This window comes from Pieris napi, chromosome 22 (assembly GCF_905475465.1).
Source record: "Pieris napi chromosome 22, ilPieNapi1.2, whole genome shotgun sequence".
NCBI lineage: Eukaryota > Metazoa > Arthropoda > Insecta > Lepidoptera > Pieridae > Pieris > Pieris napi.
The window spans coordinates 4,291,578-4,311,536 of NC_062255.1; the positions used below are offsets into that span (position 1 = coordinate 4,291,578).

Here is a 19,959-nt window from a genome sequence, read left to right on the forward strand (position 1 = left end):
GATTTAATTTACTTTGTTCGAAATTAAGGAGATAAAAGGAATTTCAATATATTGTAAAGAAAACGGCGGCTAAGTCGCTTGTCCAAGGTCCATAACATTTTGGCCCTCGTGGCATAAAATATATATTTAATTATAAAATAATTAAAACTTTTTTTCAATTTATTTTACTTTTCTATTTATTCATTTATAATTATTATTATTATTACTATCCAAGTAAATAAATATTATATTCGCTTTGTGTTGTGTATTACGTAATAATGGTACTATGATCTTTATTGCGCTAATTCGGTGTCAGTCAAAAAGGATCACAATTGTCGATTTTGACTTTGACACACAAACCGTAAATGGTAGGGGGTGTTCCGGCGTAATGGCGCAAGGTGAGTAGTTAAAAATTAATCGCTGTCGCGTGCGCATTAACATTAGACCGCATTTTCTTTTTACCATTATTAAAGGATCCAGTACTTGGAGTGAGACACACCACCGTTGGTGGTAAGTGCTAGCCTTAGCTTTTTATTATACTGACATGCGACAGAACCAGCGCATAGTATTTTACCGTAGGAAGGGATAGGGATATAACTTCCGAATACCCAGGCTCACACATAACACATTATAATACACTAGTGGACCCGACAGACGTTGTCCTGCATGATATTTCAAGCAATTAGTAAAGCAAAGTATGAAAGTACCGACTGCAGCGCCATCTGGTGGTCTGATTTGTGAATCTAAACCATTCCCAGATCCCCTTGAACACACACAAAAATTTCATCAAAATCGGTCCAGTCGTTTGAGAGAAGTTCAGTGACATACACACTCACAGAAGAATTATATATATAAAGATAAGCCTGGCCGGAAGGCGAATGAATAAAACTTTATTTGATTCACCGGGCCGGCTCATAAGGCTGCTCACCTACTTGCCCATAAAGGAAATCTATCAAAGGAACGATGTAGCGCCACCGGTTATTTTTATTTTCTTTACTTTATGAAGAAATATCTGATTTGACTCTAATTAAAATTAAGTTAAAATCGCTTCAGCGAATTCAGTTTTTTCATCTATATATATAAAAATGAATTGCTGTTCGTTAGTCTCGCTAAAACTCGAGAACGGCTGGACCGATTTGGCTAATTTTGATTTTGAAATATTTGTGGAAGTTCAGGGAAGGTTTAAACGATAGGAAACGTAAATAACAATCAAAGAAAAATACTAAAAAAGACAATTGAATTTTCTAATAAAAACTGTTCTTAGTTGGGAAATTGGACGTCTTTTTAGAATTAAAAAATGTCACTTGGTTGTCATTTATTTGTAGATTCTTTCAGAAATATGTTTTTCATAGTATTATTATGTAGTCTGCTGTATAAGGTCCGATTTCTTTGGTTTGTTTTAAAAGTTTTGACACAAATAGATGTTGGTGAAATGAAGTTCACGGGGTCAACTAGTTATTAATAAAATCAAAAGTTATTAAGCAAAAAAGGAAATTAATTATAACTTTTGAATTTTGGCTTTATGATAAAAAGTCACACAGACATAATTGTAGGTAAAGCGATTTTCTACAAAATATGTCATTACAAATTTTTTGTACGATGGATAGTTTAGGAGATATAGCCAAAAACGTGTTTTCACCCCTTTTACCAAGATGGCGGCCAACCCTACAAACTTGAGGTTAAGCTTGAGGTTAACCCCGCCTACATGTCCCATAAATAAAATTGCGTCCTCTAACAAATGTTCAGTTTGGCCCTCAAATTGTAACATTTCAATGGACTAATAGATTTACGAACTCTTCCATAAGTCAAGTTAGTTTTTTGTTAATCCAGCGTCGCAACGTTGTTACCCAGCTTTAAACAAAGTGTTTCATTTAAATTATCTGAACATATCCAAAAAACAACCGCCACCAAACTTACCTCGATGTTCTATTTTCTTGACATCTTAAAACAGTTGTAAGCTTTTGTTCTGGGCAGCAGACAACATGGAGTGGGGTGCCTTACATATAGTCTAAGATCCGGCTGCAGGATTAGTGCCTACTTGCTTGGCTTGGCTTAATGGCTTAAAAGCGTCACACAGCCGGCAATCGCTATCCTTGTCTGACAAATGATGTTACGCGTTAACTCTCTTTCACTCTACCTTAAATATTTATCGCCTTAAACAACCAGCAACCCTTTTTTGCGGCCAGATTTAATAAGCTTTAATTTGATATATAATTCATAAATGTATCGAAATCATTCCTGTTTACACCTAGCTGCGAAGAGGTGCGGCCAGGTGCGCAACGGCAACCGTGATTTTTTAAAATCTTTATGTAAATTGCCGTGAAGTAGACGATATTTTATTTAATAAAACAAGTCATCGACATTTTTTCCCTAAAAATCAATTTAAAAATACTAGCGGCTATTTTGATAGGCAATTTGGCAGATATATATTCTCCTAACTATAAATATACATTAAATTTTTTGGTGCTAAGCAAATAACAGATGAACGCACTAATCTTGCAGCCGGATCTCGTACTAATAGCCCTTCTACCTTTCGCGAATAAAAATCATAAACCTCATTGATGTAGGATTATATTTTTCGTATATACCAATCATGTTTATAAAAATATATATACTAATGTTCTATGGTTGACAAAAACCTTGTTAAATTTTATCAATAGTGATTTAATTGTAGGTAACAACATTTTAATAATAACCTTTGTTAGTCATTTGCATATCGTTCCAATTATAATTTGGTTAACAGTCAACACCTATTTTAACTACGTTAACTTTGTATACAAATCACGCAATATCACGCAAATATGTATAATACAGTTCCTATACTTAATCTGAGTATATGAGTGGCTCAAAAGTTCCAATGTTGAAACAGGTCCATAATTCGTGTTTAGCGAAACTGTTTGTATTGAGTTGGTAGGCAATTACGCCCGAACCCTATAATCAATCCACAATCGCAGATTGAAAACAATCTAAGATCAGACTGTGACAGTCGATCGATCTCCTATCTGCATCCCAATAACCAAACCCTACGAGGACATTCCATTTTTGGCGACGGATAAAATGCTCTTTGTCGTTCCAATTTACCTAGTTTTCACTCATATTTGATAATCAATGTAAACCAAATAAAGTAAATAAAACCGTACAAATAACATTAAAATATGTCTATGTTGAAAACATAACAAACAGCTTTTTTAATTATTTAAAAAACTGGTGTAAGTTTTAATAATTAGGTTAAAATAATTAACTGTTGAAATCGAGCTTTCGTCAACTGTCATTTTCATACAAAGGTCTATCCAGAGACACCGATACGACCTCCCATGGATAGCATGTATCGACAGATGGCTATTACAATCCGTCGATTGCTTATTGGCACACTTGTTACAACATTTGGAATAAGATTACTATCTCAGATGGTGGATTATGGATTTAGATAGCTTATTGGGTTCGGGCGTTTGTTGCCTTTAAAATCAGAAATGAGTCTGCGACGTGCCTAATACTACAGCAGCAATACTACCTAAGAATACAGCAGTGTTGGAAATGGAACATTTTTACGTTCCACACAGACAAAGTTACGACATAATGCTTCTGTGCCTTTTACATCAAATAATTTCTGAAATTCCTGAGTTGTACACAAAATACAAAAGGATTTTATGTTGACCTAAAAGTTCTTGTACTCAATAAACTGTACAAAGCCACATTTGAAGTGTAATACGCCGTGGAAGCAGATCTTATTGAGCTAAGTTTTTGGGAAATTGGCTTTGTTATAAGGCTTTTCCATCTTTGGTCGTATTTCGTACTCGAACCATTTACATGAAATGCAAACTCTATAAAGTACTACTAGCATACCGGCCAAGCGTTGCTGTGGCTAAGGTTTTTGTTATATTACATAGTAGTAAACTATTCATGGAAAACGGTAGGAGAACACCGGTCATGGGGACCACCATGCTTTATTGGTGGTTATGCCATTAAATTGTAGCTTGAGAAAATGTTGGTATTTTCAACACAGCACCATCTGTTAGAATTGTGACTATTAAATAATAAACAAATATTCTGAAATAAAATAAAATTGCGGGTATAAATTGAGATGTAAGCTATCCTATCTTTTAAGTTGGATCAAACTACACACGGTGTGCAAATTTGATTGATATCGGTTCGGTTATTTAGGAGTCCATCGCGACACGTAATTTATATATATTAAGATTTAAATTATTATATTTTAATTCCCCAAGTACTTAACTATCTGTGTACGATGAATATTTCGAGTGTAGTGAAGTTTACGCTCCAGGGAATTTTATATTCAACATTATGAGGTCCTTTACTAATCTACTTAACCATAGAACTTTACTAGAGATAACTATTAAGTAATAATTAGTCAGAGATTATAGACCTTTTGTCTATCAATTGAAGAATTGAATTGAATTGAATTTGAATTGAAAATTGAATTGAATCACCTCATTTCTAACCTAGCCGATGTTAAGACTTCATGGTCAAAGTAAGGTTTGCATCTTCGACGATAAAACACACATAGACACTGCAAATTCAACACGGAAGCACTTAAGGATAAATTGCTGAAGGATTTCTATTCGAGAAAATTGGAAGACCTACTACTTATAGATCATACAATATATCTGCCTATTAGAGATAGTGTAGGATTCTAATTCAAATATATGGTGAAAGAATTTTTTAACTCAGTCCAGTAGTTGGTTGTATGCAATGCGAACAAACAATCAAATCTTTCCTAGTTATAATCTATATATATAAAAGAAAGTCGTGTTTGTTACAACACTTATAACTCGAGAACGGCTGGACCGATTGCCATGGTTTTTGATTTGTTGGATTTGTTTCCGTCCCGAATAGCAGAATAAGCATTAATAAAATATCGGATAAGTTATCGAATAACAATAAATTAATTAATTAATTTTACGAATGCAAAAACCATATGGTGCCATCTGTTGACAAAAATACGCATCATTTTACGTCGAATTCGTGTCAGTTCAAGAAATTCCGATCTTGAGGTGAAAAAGGAGATGCATAACCATGCTTTGATCCTGATCAAAAGATGTTGGATATCAGAAAGTGCTTAACATGCAGTATCGCCATATTGACGCTAGAGAGAAGATGCCTAATGTGTAAAACTGCCATTCTTCTTTCGCAATGGCAAGCAATAAAACATTTCTGTATTTGCATAAAAGTTGTATTAATGTAATACTTAACATTAATGAAATCCTAAAATAAGTTAAATTAAAGTAACAACGATATTATAAGGTTGTAGGGCGGAACGAAGTTAGCCAGGTCAGCTAGTAGGCGCAATTTGCCTCCGTAATACATCTTTAACGCTATCTTTTAGAACACATTGTCATAAATTACACCCACTCCGCGTTGAGATGAGGGGATGTACTCTTCGGTTTTAAAAATCTTATAAATTTGTACTCGTTTTTTGCTGGCCACTATTAACCTGTCGGAATTAAGTCATATGTTCAGCCATAAAAACAATTTAATCTGGTCGCTGTCCCTGTTTGAACACTGGTGTTGATTGAATAATGACATAATGAAATCTAAGTACCTATATTTCGCTCTTAAATTATTCTAAACTCGTTTCTGACATCTAATAAACGAGGGAATTGTGCTTTCGAACGTTCCAGAATAAACAATGGGATTTATTACTAAGCCTATTAAGTAATAATCCATATCACAACAGAACAGACTTTATTGTATGAATACTATATTTTTAGATCAATTTTTAAAGTGTTTTTAATTTGTCCAATGAAAAAGGAAATCCGCAATCTTTCCGCGGTATGATACATAGACTTTTGACAAATCAAATTTAACAGTTATACAGCGTTATTGGTAATCCGACGTATTCCCTTTAGGAGGTGACTATTTGTTATAATTTTATTATTCATGCATAAGTGTACCATTTTTTAGTTATCATATTAACTTTTTTAATTATGTTAAAAATACAACATTAAAAATGTATTTTAAAAAGATACAATTATTTCTGATGACGAAAAAAAAAAACGATTGACCACTGGTTATTTATCAATATTGAAACAACAATTATTGATACAAATTAAAAATGTGAGACGAAAAGCGATATTATTTTAACTTTTTTACGTAAAGTATTTAAATAAAATATACAATCTTTCGAATTTGTTTCACGATCATTCTACTACGCTAATGATTTCCAATATCCCTTCGGGAAGTGATATTTAATAATACAGATACAAATGCTCAATATCTAGAGGAAAATAAGAAAAGAAATCTTTGCGCATGGGATTAGGTACTGGCTTTTCTCAGACAATATTAGAAACATTGTCCTACAAAGCGAAGCTTACCAGGTCTGAATCTAAGACTAAGATGCCTTTGTTGTATGTTGAACGTTTTTTTATGTATTACTTTGTATGACAAATACGTTCTTATCGTATTTTTGCTATTTAAATTATTAATAGCCACCTATAATAGGCGGGGTGAAATGTTCAGCTTCATTTGATAATTCAATTGCCTTCGAGAGCGATACAACATAGATCTTTAGTTTCAAAATAGGCATCAGTTATGGCGATTACCTCTTCCAGCGCAAAATTTATGTCCAGCGTTCACAACAAACCTTCCTTTACTCAAAATACTATATCTCACATACTAGTAGTACGACAGTTAAATTTATACATGTCTTTTAAAGGTTAGGGCTAACAAATAATGATTATTAATGTGATGCTAGTAGCGCCATCTATGTGTCAGCCTACGATCTTTTCAGCCAACCTATTAATCTATATAACCATATTGACGTATGTACTGTAAGATTTAGAGTCGAGATATAGAGCGAAATGAATGCCGTATGTCCAAGTACAGTATGTTTTACACATAATCATAGTTAGCGGTTTAAAATCAATAACATGGCAACGATAAAAGTTAATTGAAAAGCAAGCAACAGTGTTATTTTGTAGTATTACGGATATGCAATAGTTTTAATAATACATATATTATATTCATGTAGTCTGTAAATGGATATGGTTAGCGTGCTAAAGACCGGGTGATGGAGTCGAGACTTGTAATTCGATACGTTTTTGATATACGAGAGTCATACTTAAGACGACGAAATCCAAGACTGCTGTAAATCATTCCAAACTTCTGAATAATATAGTAAATTTGCGTTAATATTCATTAATTAAAATGATATTTCAATGTGTATTATAATTTATAAAGTTTGACTACGGGAAAATGTACTAGTGTATATATATACTAGCTGACCCGGCAAACGTTGTTTTGCCATGTATATAATTTCTAGGAAATATTTTTATTTTATACTTTACAATAACTATCTACTATAATAAAAAATAGGGATTGATCGTAGAGGGGGGAAAATTAGGAGTTGTATGTATTTTTGTATGCTGTATGATAAAAAAATAAAAACAAAAAAAAATCTTAAAATAAAAAAAAAAACATTTAAGGGTGGACCCCTTAACACTTAGGGGCTTGAAAGATAAATAGTAGCCGATTCTTAGACTTACTGAATATGCATAAAAATGTCATATGAATCGGTCGAGCCGTTTCGGAGGAGTATGGGAACGAACATTGTGACACGAGAATTTTATATTTTAGTTATATATATATTTAAGTTGGACGCGATTTCGAAGTCCTTAATTAACATGAAAGTACACTCCCTAAAACCTTTTTCACTGTCACGAGTGAATGAGCTTCACAGATAAAAATTCAGATAAAGATAAACGATGTCGATTTATCGCGGAGCTTCAAGATCTCAGACTTTCGAAGAAAATTCATCATTCAATTCCCATAGACGACCGAACTCTATAGAACCATGGTACTCTCTTTGGTCGAGTAATTCGCAGTTTTCTTTGTATTTCTGGAGGTAATTATTGTAAAAGTTATAAAATTACTCTATTAGTTTTCGCTTGCTCGGTTTCGCTTTAAATCTATTATTGTGTTACATGTTCAAAATACATAAAATAAAATTTTAACCTCCAAAGTGTATAGAAAATAATATGATAAATTTAAAAATCTTATTGCTTTTAACACGTAATTTACTGATATACAATAATAATATCAATAATTATAGTATAATATAAACTAAATTAGAATAAGAATAAGAATAATTTTATTAAGAAATTGTTTGACAATAGCTGTGTATAACAAGATACAACAAGATTGGTCAAACACAAAGACAGATCGTGTATAGAGTCTGTGTTAGAGACTGTTTACGAAACGTGGTCAAATAGATCGCGCCGTCGCTAACATTCTCACCCCCTGTTTGCAAAAATGTAGGATAAAATTCTTAATTTACTTTCATAAAAGAAATAATTGAATTTGGAAATACATATTTAATTGAAATTCCTAAGCATCTATTTTTGTACAAAAAACCCTATTCAAATAAGCTTTGGTCAGAAGTTTATCTACAAATTGTGTGAAATTGTCCAGATTTGAGAATTCAACGCATAGCGGAACTAAAAATATTTAAAAGTTGGAAGCGAATCAGACCGCATTTTTGTGTACTCAACTCACGTAATTGTTTCACTTGTGGATTTAAATTTTCACTGTTCAGTTTCAAACTACATTCGGAATCCTTAAAATGGAAAATCGAATTACGTAATAAACTAATGTGAATTTTATTACAAGCTATTCGAGTTATGAAAAACACGTAAAAGATCTCATTGATCTCAAAATATACTTAAATAAAAATGATTATTCAATTTACACATTCTTTAATCGTTTTCTATAGGTTTTAACACTACGTAAATGCTATTATTATTCCTATACTTAGCCTACGCATTAAGAATATTACAACGACATTTTTATTTATTTATTTAGGTAGCCAAATGTATACTCAAAAAATGATGACATAGTAAATCTATAAGATATTTGTATGTGTGGGCGCTTAGGAGAGACTATGTGTGACTAGTTACTTAATATTAACATTATTAAAAAAAGCCAATGAAAATCTGTGATTTTATCACCACTGAAATATTATTATTCCATATAAAGCTTGCGGATTAAGAATATTATTTGAAAATTCTTAATATCAATCGCCTGTGTTTCCTTCTATTAGGCCTTATAAATAACTATATATTTAATATATTATGGTTGACTGCATAGCTAAACTTAATTGAGTACAATCAGCCATCATCCCCTATAGCTGTTAATCTATAGTTGTTTATAAACGAAAGCCTTTGAAACTACGATAAATGTAGTGTTGGTCTATAAAGGAAGATGAACTTCTATAAATAAGGAATACTTTTTAAACGAGTATGAAATGTTTCGTTTATCGAGCTGGCAGCACATAGCGTGCTATAAACGGATATCAACGACAAAAGTCACTTGCTCCAATTATTAGGAAAAATATCGCCTAAGACATTAACATGACAATAAATAGGCCAACGACAAGCAATAAGGAACTATTTACTGATTATTTGGCTGGAAATAGGGAACATATGTTGTCCATTTAAGATAGACGTTTAGGGAAAATTTATAACGGGATAGTTGGGCTCAGCCGGGTAGGTACTCAGTACTGTTTCTTAATGAAATTTTACGCCTAGGTTTATAGAGGTCCTAAACTTTTTTTTTAGAACAAGCAAACTCAACTGATGTTAAATGATACTCTCAATGCCAGGTGGCTCGCGAGTGCGTTGCCGGCCTTTAAAGATTTTTTTTTAAAGACAATTCACACCAATTGACCGAGTCCCATGCTAAGCTGGTGAAGCTTGTGTTATGGGTACTAGGCAACGGATATACATACATACTATAGATAGATAGACATATAAATACATATTTAAACACCCAAGACCTAAGCACAACACCAAATGCTCAGCACATCGATGTTCGTCTCAGCCGGGGATCGAACCCGGGACCCATGGATTCGCAGTCAGGGGTACTAACCACTAGACCAATGAGTCGTCGTCGTTGGTACGCTCTTTTCAATAGAGTTCCGAATCGCAAGTCACTTTAAAATAATTCTATAAAATATGTCACAACAGTGTGGTACAAGGATTATTTATTTAGTTAATTAAGAGCTTATATAAAAATTACGTATTCAAATGTGAGGAGAAAAATAGCATGAACCCTAGTATATAAATATTATAGAATTAAGAACGCGAACTTCGTGTAGTAGGTACATTGCTGTGAAACACTTGTGTCTATATAGACGAAACTACAAGGCAGATTTTGCTGCGATTATATACTAAGATCGTACACCCTAATCATTTCGTTATGATACATGGTTGCAATATCTTGGCCACATTGCCCGGATCTCATGATAACCTAGATAAACTTATGGCTGAAATGGATACAGACCAACGGACGCTACTTAGAACGATGTATCGAAACTTACTAAGGCTATGCTGCTATACTATGCTATTCATCATGCTGCAGACCAGTTGGAAGCAGCGGTGTAATCTGCTACAACAGGGTTGGGAACATGACGCTTAGGGACTCTTACTGAGGTGCGCAATTAATATATACGCGGCAAAGGGGACCCCAAACCGGTACAGCATTTCTTGCTCGGAATTTCTGTGTCCTACGTATATAAGAAAAATAATCAAGAAGATGTAATATGTACTCAAGACACAAAGAGTTGTAGTTCCACCACTGTTCTTTTAAATAACACTTTTATCAAACTGTTGAGTAGTGTTGGCCTAGTGGCTTCAGCGTGCGACTCTCATACCTGAGGTCGTAGGTTCGATCCCCGGCTGTGCACCAATGGACTTTCTTTCTATATTTAAACGGTGCTCGAACGGTGAAGGAAAACATCGTGAGGAAACCGACATGTCTTAGACCCAAAAAGTCGACTGCGTGTGTCTGGCTGATCACCTACTTGCCTCTAGATTTAAAAAATGATCATGAAACAGATTCAGAAATCTGAGGCCAAGACCTAAAGACGTAGCGCCACTGATTTTTTTCTATCAAACTGTAGCTGCTTAAAACTTAACAAAAAAGGCTAGAAGAAGTAGAAATGAAATAGAGATTTAAATGAATTATATGATTTAAAAAGTTAGATAGTATGTTTTTTACTATGTTCCAATAAAACTCTTGTTAACTATATGTCGTAGTCTCGTGTCTTGCTTCCTTCAGGCGGCAGTTGTGTTCACGCAGCGCTCCAGACAGGACGCGAAGGTCATACACGTTTTGACTCGTGCGATTAACTAAAAAGTAACAAGTTTTAAATAATAGTGTAATAGTTAAAACTAAACAATCAATGTTTGAAAATTAATAACATTTAAAATTCTTTATTTTCGAAATCTAAACTTATTCCGGTGTTGAAAAATTATTTGCGATAGCCGTTTATTTAATTTGTTTAAAAAAAAATAATAATATATATATGAAACTCGTATTATCTGTAATGTAATAACAAATCCAGCTTGTTTATTATGTCGTAAATCTGTACTAAATTACGGAAAATTAGTGCCTTTATTGCTCCATAGTTATTAGTAACTATCGTACCAACATATTATTTGTATTGTGATACTTTATTTAATAGGACGAACATGCTTAAAACCAACATTTATTGAAAGTACTTATAAAAATATTTATTGGTTTGTATTACCAATAAAATCTTAAATAAAGATAATTAATACAGTATTTTAAGCCGATTAAAAAAATAATTACGCATATTTTGTCAAATATTTCGCAATTCTTTAATGACTTGCCTGAAAGACATCGCTTAGAGATAAACCCAACCGTTGCACTAGCGACTTTTGTGTCTCTTTATACGAAATAATCTTAGTAAAGATGACGTAAAATGTTTCATTTTAATGAAATTAAAAAAATAACTTGATATTTGTGTAAAATCAATTTAAAGATTTATTACCTGTGTTTTAAATATAAATACGATATGTATTTTGATATTAAGCACAAGGAAAGAACTGTTACATTTTACGCTTTGTGTAATTATACAAACTACTAATACCTATATAAATTTAAATAATATATTATAGCATAAATCAAGTGAAATTTAAATTATAATTAAACGCCTCAATAAATCATTAACAGTGCGAAATTAGTGTATTGTGAAAAATGGATTCCGAAGAGCATATTCAGACTTTTTTGAATTGCACCAAACAGATCTTAGGAAGAGATCTGTCTTGGGAGAACTTAAATGTGTCTCAGCTACTGGATCTTCTTCCAAAACAGCTGCACGAAGATATGTCCCTGAAGTGAGTAAATTATACGTTCATAGATTTTAATACCAGCCTTGCGATTATGTAACTCACTTTTCTGATAAGGAGGGAGCTGGTAGTTTATTGTTTATCAGAATGCCAAATCTTAAAATTACTGCTTCACGACTGATTTGAGCGCGACCGCCGCTGCGAAAACCGCTGTGAGAGTTCGAAAAGTGAGTTACAGAATCGCAAGGCAGGGAGAAAACTTTTCTAAAATTGATATATTCCTTAAAGACAAATAAAGGATTAGCCTGTGCCCAACTGTACGTATAGAAAGAGAAACCTTTGGTTTTGACCAGACACCTAGATGGAAAATCTTTCCATTAATAACTTATATCATACTAGCTGATCCGGCAAACGTTGTTTTGCCATGTATATTTTTTTAGGAAACATTTTTTTAGTTCAATAAAAATTACTATCTACAATAATAAAAATAGGGGTTGATCGTAGAGGGGTGAAAATTAGGGGTTGTATGTATCTTTGTATCATAAAAAAATTAAAAACAAAATTAAATTCTAAAAAAATAAAAAATACGTTTTGGGGTGGACTCTCCTTATCACTTAGGGGTTTGACAGATGGATAGTAGCCGATTCTCAGACTTACTGAATATGCATTAAAAAATTCATAAGAATCGGTCGAGCCATTTCGGAGGAGTATAAGAACGATAATTATGACACGAGAATTTTATATATTCGATTTAGATGTGTTATTAGAATGATAAAGTATCTTCACGTCACATATGACATACCGCTTAAAACGAAACTATATTCTTGATTAAGAGACATGCAATTACTGAAACATCTTCGTGGTTCAAACATTCGAGTGATTTGTACAAGGTTATCTACAGAATATAATATAGCAATTATCGCAAAATAATGGTTTTCATATTAAAGGGGTTAATCTAGTCTAATATTGTAAGCTATTAAAAGAAAGCCATTTCTATTAAAAGTATTGAATAGGATGCCTCTTGGGACCAGGCCTAATCTACAATTTTCATTGAATCCCGTTGTGCGCCATTTAATCAAATGGAAGACTTTTATAACATTAACCAAATTAAATAACTATGAATATTTTATCTGAGTTAGTAAATTTGATTAGTCTAATATTTGTTTATTTTGTATTTAAATACAACTAAATCTCTTACATATTTACAACTATCCCTACCCAATAATTTTGACGGATCTTCAACACAGTGAGAGGTCAATAACCTTTGGCAGTTATTACTTAACAGTCAATATTATTTAGTACTTGTCCCCGCGAACTTCGTTTTTTTTATATAACAGGAGGCAGACGGGCAGGAGGCTCACATGTTAAGTGATACCGCCGCCCATGAACACTCGCACTGCCAGAAGGTTCGCAAGCGCGTTGCGGTCCTATTAAGAATTGGTACGGTCTTTTCTTGAAGGATCCTCGAATTGGTTTCGCCTTAATATGATTTTTTTACTTAGCATACCTTTTTAGTACATATCAAAAGAATGTACTAAAAAGGTAATATGGAACACATTCCTATCGTACGGCAATTTTTTCTCTCCATAAAAACCTCTCTCAGAGTTCAAGGAATAAATTTAAAAAAATACTCAATTTGGTCCAGCCGTCTGAGTTTAGCGTTTAACAATCATTTTCGATTCTCTTTATTTATATATTTAGATTGTATACTTATGACATTCTTTCCCAAAACTCATTACATTGTTGATAGCTTAAATATAGTTTTTATGGAATTATAAATCAGTTAGCTTTTACATAATATAATTAATATACTGTCTGATACAATTTTAATGCCCAGTAATTATTACCTCTGCATCAGTTTGAAGCTTTATATAATGACATATGACACGTAATGCAGTGATCAAGGATGGAATTTTAACACCACATAGTGTAAGTATATTAACTAATGAAAAAGCAATAAATAAAGAGACAATTGATATATATGAGCCGTGTTAGCTTAGTGGCTTCAGCGACCGACACTCATCCCAAAGGTCGTAACTCGTAGGATCCATCCCAGGCTGTGCACCAATGGACTGTCTATGTGCGCATTTAACATTCGCTCGAACGGTGAAGAAAACATCGTGAGGAAACCGACATGTCTTAGACCCAAAAGGCCGACGGCATGTGTCAGGCACATCTGACCATTAGATTGACAAATAATCATGAAACAGATACATCATGAAACAGATACAAAAAAAAATCTGAGGCCCAAACCTAAAAAGGTTGTAGCGCCACTGGTTTTTTTTATATAGCCGCTTATTTATTCAACGTCTCTATATGTTCATAAGTCCACATTGTTTTTCTAATTTTATTCCATTCTTTACAGGTTATGGTATATATACAATTTTGGACTGTTTTTTTTAAATTGCAATTATGAGTTTCGTACCACATAATTCGAAGTTTAATGAGGGCTTCTTATATAGAGGGATCTATATCGAAATCCTTCCTACATCTAACACGTAGAATAAAAATAGATAAAAACCGCCTTTATTCAAGTACTATAATTTTTGTTAAATTATTAATAAACTGCCCCCGCGTACTTCGTTTCTCCTTAATGTGATTTTACTTAGCCTATCTTTTTAGTACATACCAACATGGAACATTTTGCTAGGTACCCCAGAGACTGTTTGGTTTTCCGGAATTAAAACTTTTTAGGTTTTTCTGTGAATTTTTCTCTATATAAACCTCAGAGTTAAAGTCATAAGATTTTAAATAACAAATAATCAAAAGGGGTTGATCGTAGAGGGGTAAAAATTAGGGGTTGTGTGTAATTTTGTATGCTGTATCATAAAAATTTAGACGTGGAACACCCTTAACAATTAGGGGTTTGAAAGATAGATAGTAGCCAATTCTCAGACTTAGGAGACGGAGGAGTATGGGAACGAACATTGTAACACGAGTTTATATATTAGATTTTTTTGACATTATTTTTTTGGTTTAGTACTGCAAGGTTGTTTTTTGTGAATAAATAAATCAAGTTTATGTTATACTTAATCCTCCCCACTGTATGTACTGTATGTGGAAATGGGCGTAAATCGAACGGAAGCGAAATCGTATTTGAATAGCATAGTACAAATAGTATTTCGATACAAAAAAATCCATAAATTATTCGAGCTGTCCTAAACAGGAATAGTCTTGATGCATACGAATACTTGCCAATATACCAATTCTTGTCTAAGACAGATTTAAGGGTTAAAATGGGAGTATATAAATTGTATAACCATATAAATAAACTAATATAACTTGTTTATTCGTATTCATATATAGCAGTTTATCTACACTACAGAAAAATTCTAACGCGGAATTTTTCCGCCACATGGGAGGAAAATCTCTACGCTTTTCATCCTCGCTATGCTATGGTATAATTTTCCGATCTATTGTGTAAGTTAATCGTTCTCTGAATTAGATGTACACATTTGTGAAATAGATTTTTAAATCTTTTTGAATAACAACTAATTAAGGTTCGCGGATTGAACTCCATAGGGACAATTGATTCGTTCAAAAAAGGAAAACGATCTAATGAAACCAGCCTTTTTGTGGTTAATTCGACGGGTACAGAATTGGACCGGCTAGAGTTACATAATACAGTAGAACCTCGATGACTCAAACCTCGGTAACTTAAAAACCTCTATAACTTCAAAAAATAATATGTTCCCTTCCCATCAGAGCCAAAAAACCTCCATAACTTAAAATACGCAACCTCTGTAACTTAAATAAGTAATCTCTGAATTGGCCCTCAGTAACTTAAAGAAATATTTCAACAACCTCTATAACATAAAATTGTTTGTCAATGAGTCATTTTGAAAGAGTGTGCAAATCAATTAAATAAATATGAAGCAAAAAGAGCTTTAACAACTGTAAGATCATTTATAGAGCAGTGTGGCAACATAAAAGAAAATGTATTCTCTTCTCTATTTGTCATTGAAAATCAAATCGCTTTAGAAACTGTGAATTTTTTAAAACAAAAGAAAATCACAGACTTTTTTAAGTAGACTAACTACTACGACTACGACTACTTTAATTGTTGTTTTATTTTTATGTATGGTTCGTAATGTGAATAAATAAATAGGATTATTCAAATTTCTGTATTTTATTGAACCAATCCTTCTGACGCATTCGAGTAAAAATAGGAATAAGGGTACATATGTACATACCTACCTCTATATTAACCTATCCCTAACATAGACCCTTGATAACTTAAAACCTCTATAACTTAAAATATTTTGTGCTTCCCTTGGACTTTAACTTATCGAGTTTCTACTGTAATAACAATTAAGCCTCAGTTATTTCTTGAAATATTACATAACAAAAGATACACACTTAAAATTTTATACAGATATTTTTTTTCCAAGGATCTCTTATAGGGAATAGGTCTCCTCTAACTGGCTCCATCTTTCTCTATCTTGAGCATTTTTCTACCAATCTTCGTCACCAACTTCTTTAAGCTCATCAGTCCACCGTGCAAGATGGCGACCTTTCTTTCTTTTCCCTGGTGTCACACAAAACAGTACTTAATAAAAATAAATTCTTCAGACTTCGAATATTCAGACTAAAACATCCTGAATAGTCTATGTCTATGCAATCAACTCCCGAGAGCTTCTAGAATAATTATTAAAATTTAATGTCGACGTTTTCACAATTAATTGCTGTCTAAAGTTGTCTTGGTCGTAACTGCGAACAAATTTTAGTTAATCAACAAAGCGTTTTGATTACGACATAAGTCTTAAGACCAATCTTTATCCTCATATAGCATGTACAAAACGATTGTTGTTTCTAAAGGAAAACAATGCAATGAAATTATGTGGCTATTATCTAGAGATATTGTTTTTTTCCCCATTTCTTGGCCCCATTAGATCTTAGTTTAGATTCTAAGATTGTGGTTATTATTTTTTACAATGTGTGCATTGTCAAATTTCCTACACTTTGAACCGCAAACGAAAAAAATGTAACGAGAATTAACTACGCATTTCGTTCTTTTTAAATTCTTTTCTTATATAATATTATTTATCTATGTAATCTGTTTTGGCTTTTTGTACTGTATAAGTGTTTGTTTTGTAATATTATGTATGTTAGCTGTAAGATTACTTATAATTAAATAAATAAATAAATAAAATAAATAAATGTTATAAATTAACCCGCGCAATGGATTACAATATCAAACGAAACATGAAATGGTGAATTACGTTTGATTGTGATTTAATTTCTAGTTGATTAGTCAGTTCCAGTTAAGTAGTCACGATTTTTAGTAATGTTGATGTTTACCAGAAAGGCACAACGGTGCTACTGAACATCAGTCTGTCTTACACAGATGTTTTAAAGTAATATACCTGTCTTCTTTCTCACTTATTAATTGTAAAGTTCAATATACAAGTTTCTTTTATGTGTATAAAGTTGTGTTGTGTGTTGATTCTTTGAAATGGGCCATCGTTTTATCACGCATTTCACATTATTGTTCACCGTTGGTGTCTTCTACATCTTAAGATTTTGCTGGCTATGAGTATTGTAACTATAATTACTGTAAATTTTCAGTATTACGCAATTAGAATACATAGTACCCTACTTACGCAAATGAGTATTTGCTTTCAACCCTGATTAACATTACTTCCACTTCATTGAATCTGATCAAAGAAGGCAAGACGTCTGCAGTTAACGCTTAATAAAGTCTATATAAATCTTAATAACAATAAAATGTTTATACCCGGGCTATATTAAAAATGCCTTCTGCGAAATATTCGTACAGTTATTTGAGGACTCTTGTTATTGTACGGCAGTAGATACCATTCATATAAAATATGTTTTGTTAAATGTGTAAGTAAATAAAAGATAAGTAATGAGATTCTAAGTGAAATACAAGTTAGAGTTACAGTTTTAGGTTAGTTATGAAGACATTTATAAATTCAAAACATGTACGTACTTGTGTTTTCAGTTTCATATATATATTGTTTATCTATGTGATCTGTTTTGGCTTACTATATTGTCTAAGTGTTTTGTTTTATATCATGTATGTTAGCTGTAAGATAACTAATAAATAAAATATATACATCTCATGTTGTGGTATTTCCCTTCGCCCAAAATTTGCTTTGTAAATTATATTATACTTTTTTCCTTTTTTTTATTAATTATAAAGGTATTTATTTAATAAAGTGTACTACATCATACACAGTACTAAATCTAGGCTTTATGTTACAAAACGTTTAACAATTTAGGTAAACATATAGGTTTATAACTCCATCTTTTAGTCGATACCAACTCCGGGGAAATAAATACAGATAAGGATACTTTCTCTACAGCTGTGATACTTTTTGACATCCAACACCTTTTGTCTGCAGTCACCGTGACCACGCACGCTGTAAAGCACGCGAAACGTCGGATAAATTTAAAATTATGTTAAATAATTGTAAATTTATAATAATACATAGCTTTAGTCCGGTAAAAGTTTTTTCTTTAAATGTGTAAAGGTTATGTCAATCAAAGACAATATTATGTTTTTTTCTTTAAACATATAGGTATGTAACAAAAAAACTTAATTTTTTTTTTGTTAAGCTCAAATACAAACAGCAAAACAGCGGATTAGGTTCAAGATAGGCACTTAACAATGCTTTCTTTAAAACCGATCAGCCTACTACCGCATATATTCAAAACCGGATAAGTACTGTTTAATCCGTTAAAATCGCGAAGAATTGGAAAGAGAGGTGATGGAATTCCTATGATGGTTTTCGCAGAAGAATTTCTAAAGGAATTATTATATAAGAAATGTTATTACACTGTTACAGAGTATCTGACTGATAGATTTTAATTTCTCTATAAAAGTTAAGTTTATAAATAATGTTAAGTACCTTTTCGCAACGTAAAACCAAAGTATACCAAATAAATAATGTATCATAAGAATAGGAATGTATAAGAATATAATGAACTAAAATAAAGCATGCCCTCTCATAACATTGCTGTGCCTAGCCAAGGTCCTTATTCATTATTGTAATAAATTATGTACATAAGGAATGCAATAAAGATTTGAGTTTGAGTTTGAAGAAATTTAGGAATGTGCGTAGTGATTTTTATGGGTCACAGAACTCAATCACCAACAAATTGTTCAAAGGTTGACACCGCTGACAAATTACATTTAACTGACTAAAGGTTGATTGAAAAATGGAGTGACGTTATAACTGGCTATATATTCAGCGTGCTCTTTCCCACAACTGACCAAATCAATCTACGAAGCCCCGAATGTTACCAATAACGTGTGGAAGGTTTTAGTACACAGCAAACGGTACAAGGTATCAGCTATCAAAACGAAACTGTCAAAATTGGATTTTGACATACGTCAATTCAGGTGTAGCGCTATGTATCGTTTCTGAATAAGAGACAAAAATGTAGTTACGCCAGTGGTAAGTTTTGATTGATGATTTTACCATCAAATAAAATACTACTGAGTATGCATAAAAAATTTCATAAGAATCGGTCGAGCTGTTTCGGAGGAGTATGGGAACAAACAATGTGACGCGAGAATTTTATATATATACTAGCTGGCCTGGCGAACATCGTACCGCCTAACAGTCGATTCTTGATTTTTTAAAAATACTTATTCTGCTATTCGGGACACCGGTCTAGCTAGTAAGATAAATAAAAGAAATTTGATAAGACAACAAATACATTACGTCAAAAAATTAAAATTTACCTTCCCGGAACCCCTCCATTAACACTTGAACTTTATGCTATGGTATTAAAGTTCAAATTGACTTTTAAGTATTATTACGAACATTTTGTATGGGAATATAGAAAAGTGTTTTTTTAGACTTTTTCACTGATTTTTTTTAATTTTTCTCTCCGTAAGAAC

General features: G+C 32.5%; 1 protein-coding gene across 1 annotated transcript in view; it reads left to right on the top strand.

Annotated features, from left to right (window-relative positions):
• The first annotated feature begins 11,038 nt into the window (after positions 1-11,038).
• Positions 11,039-19,959, top strand: part of LOC125061008 (tachykinin-like peptides receptor 86C) — a 63,608-nt gene continuing 54,687 nt past the window's right edge. Inside the window, exons 1-2 of the mRNA XM_047666148.1 lie at positions 11,039-11,130; positions 11,916-12,134. Coding sequence (XP_047522104.1) covers positions 11,995-12,134 — 140 coding nt within the window. The 5' untranslated portion in view covers positions 11,039-11,130; positions 11,916-11,994. The remainder of the gene's footprint in view (positions 11,131-11,915; positions 12,135-19,959) is intronic.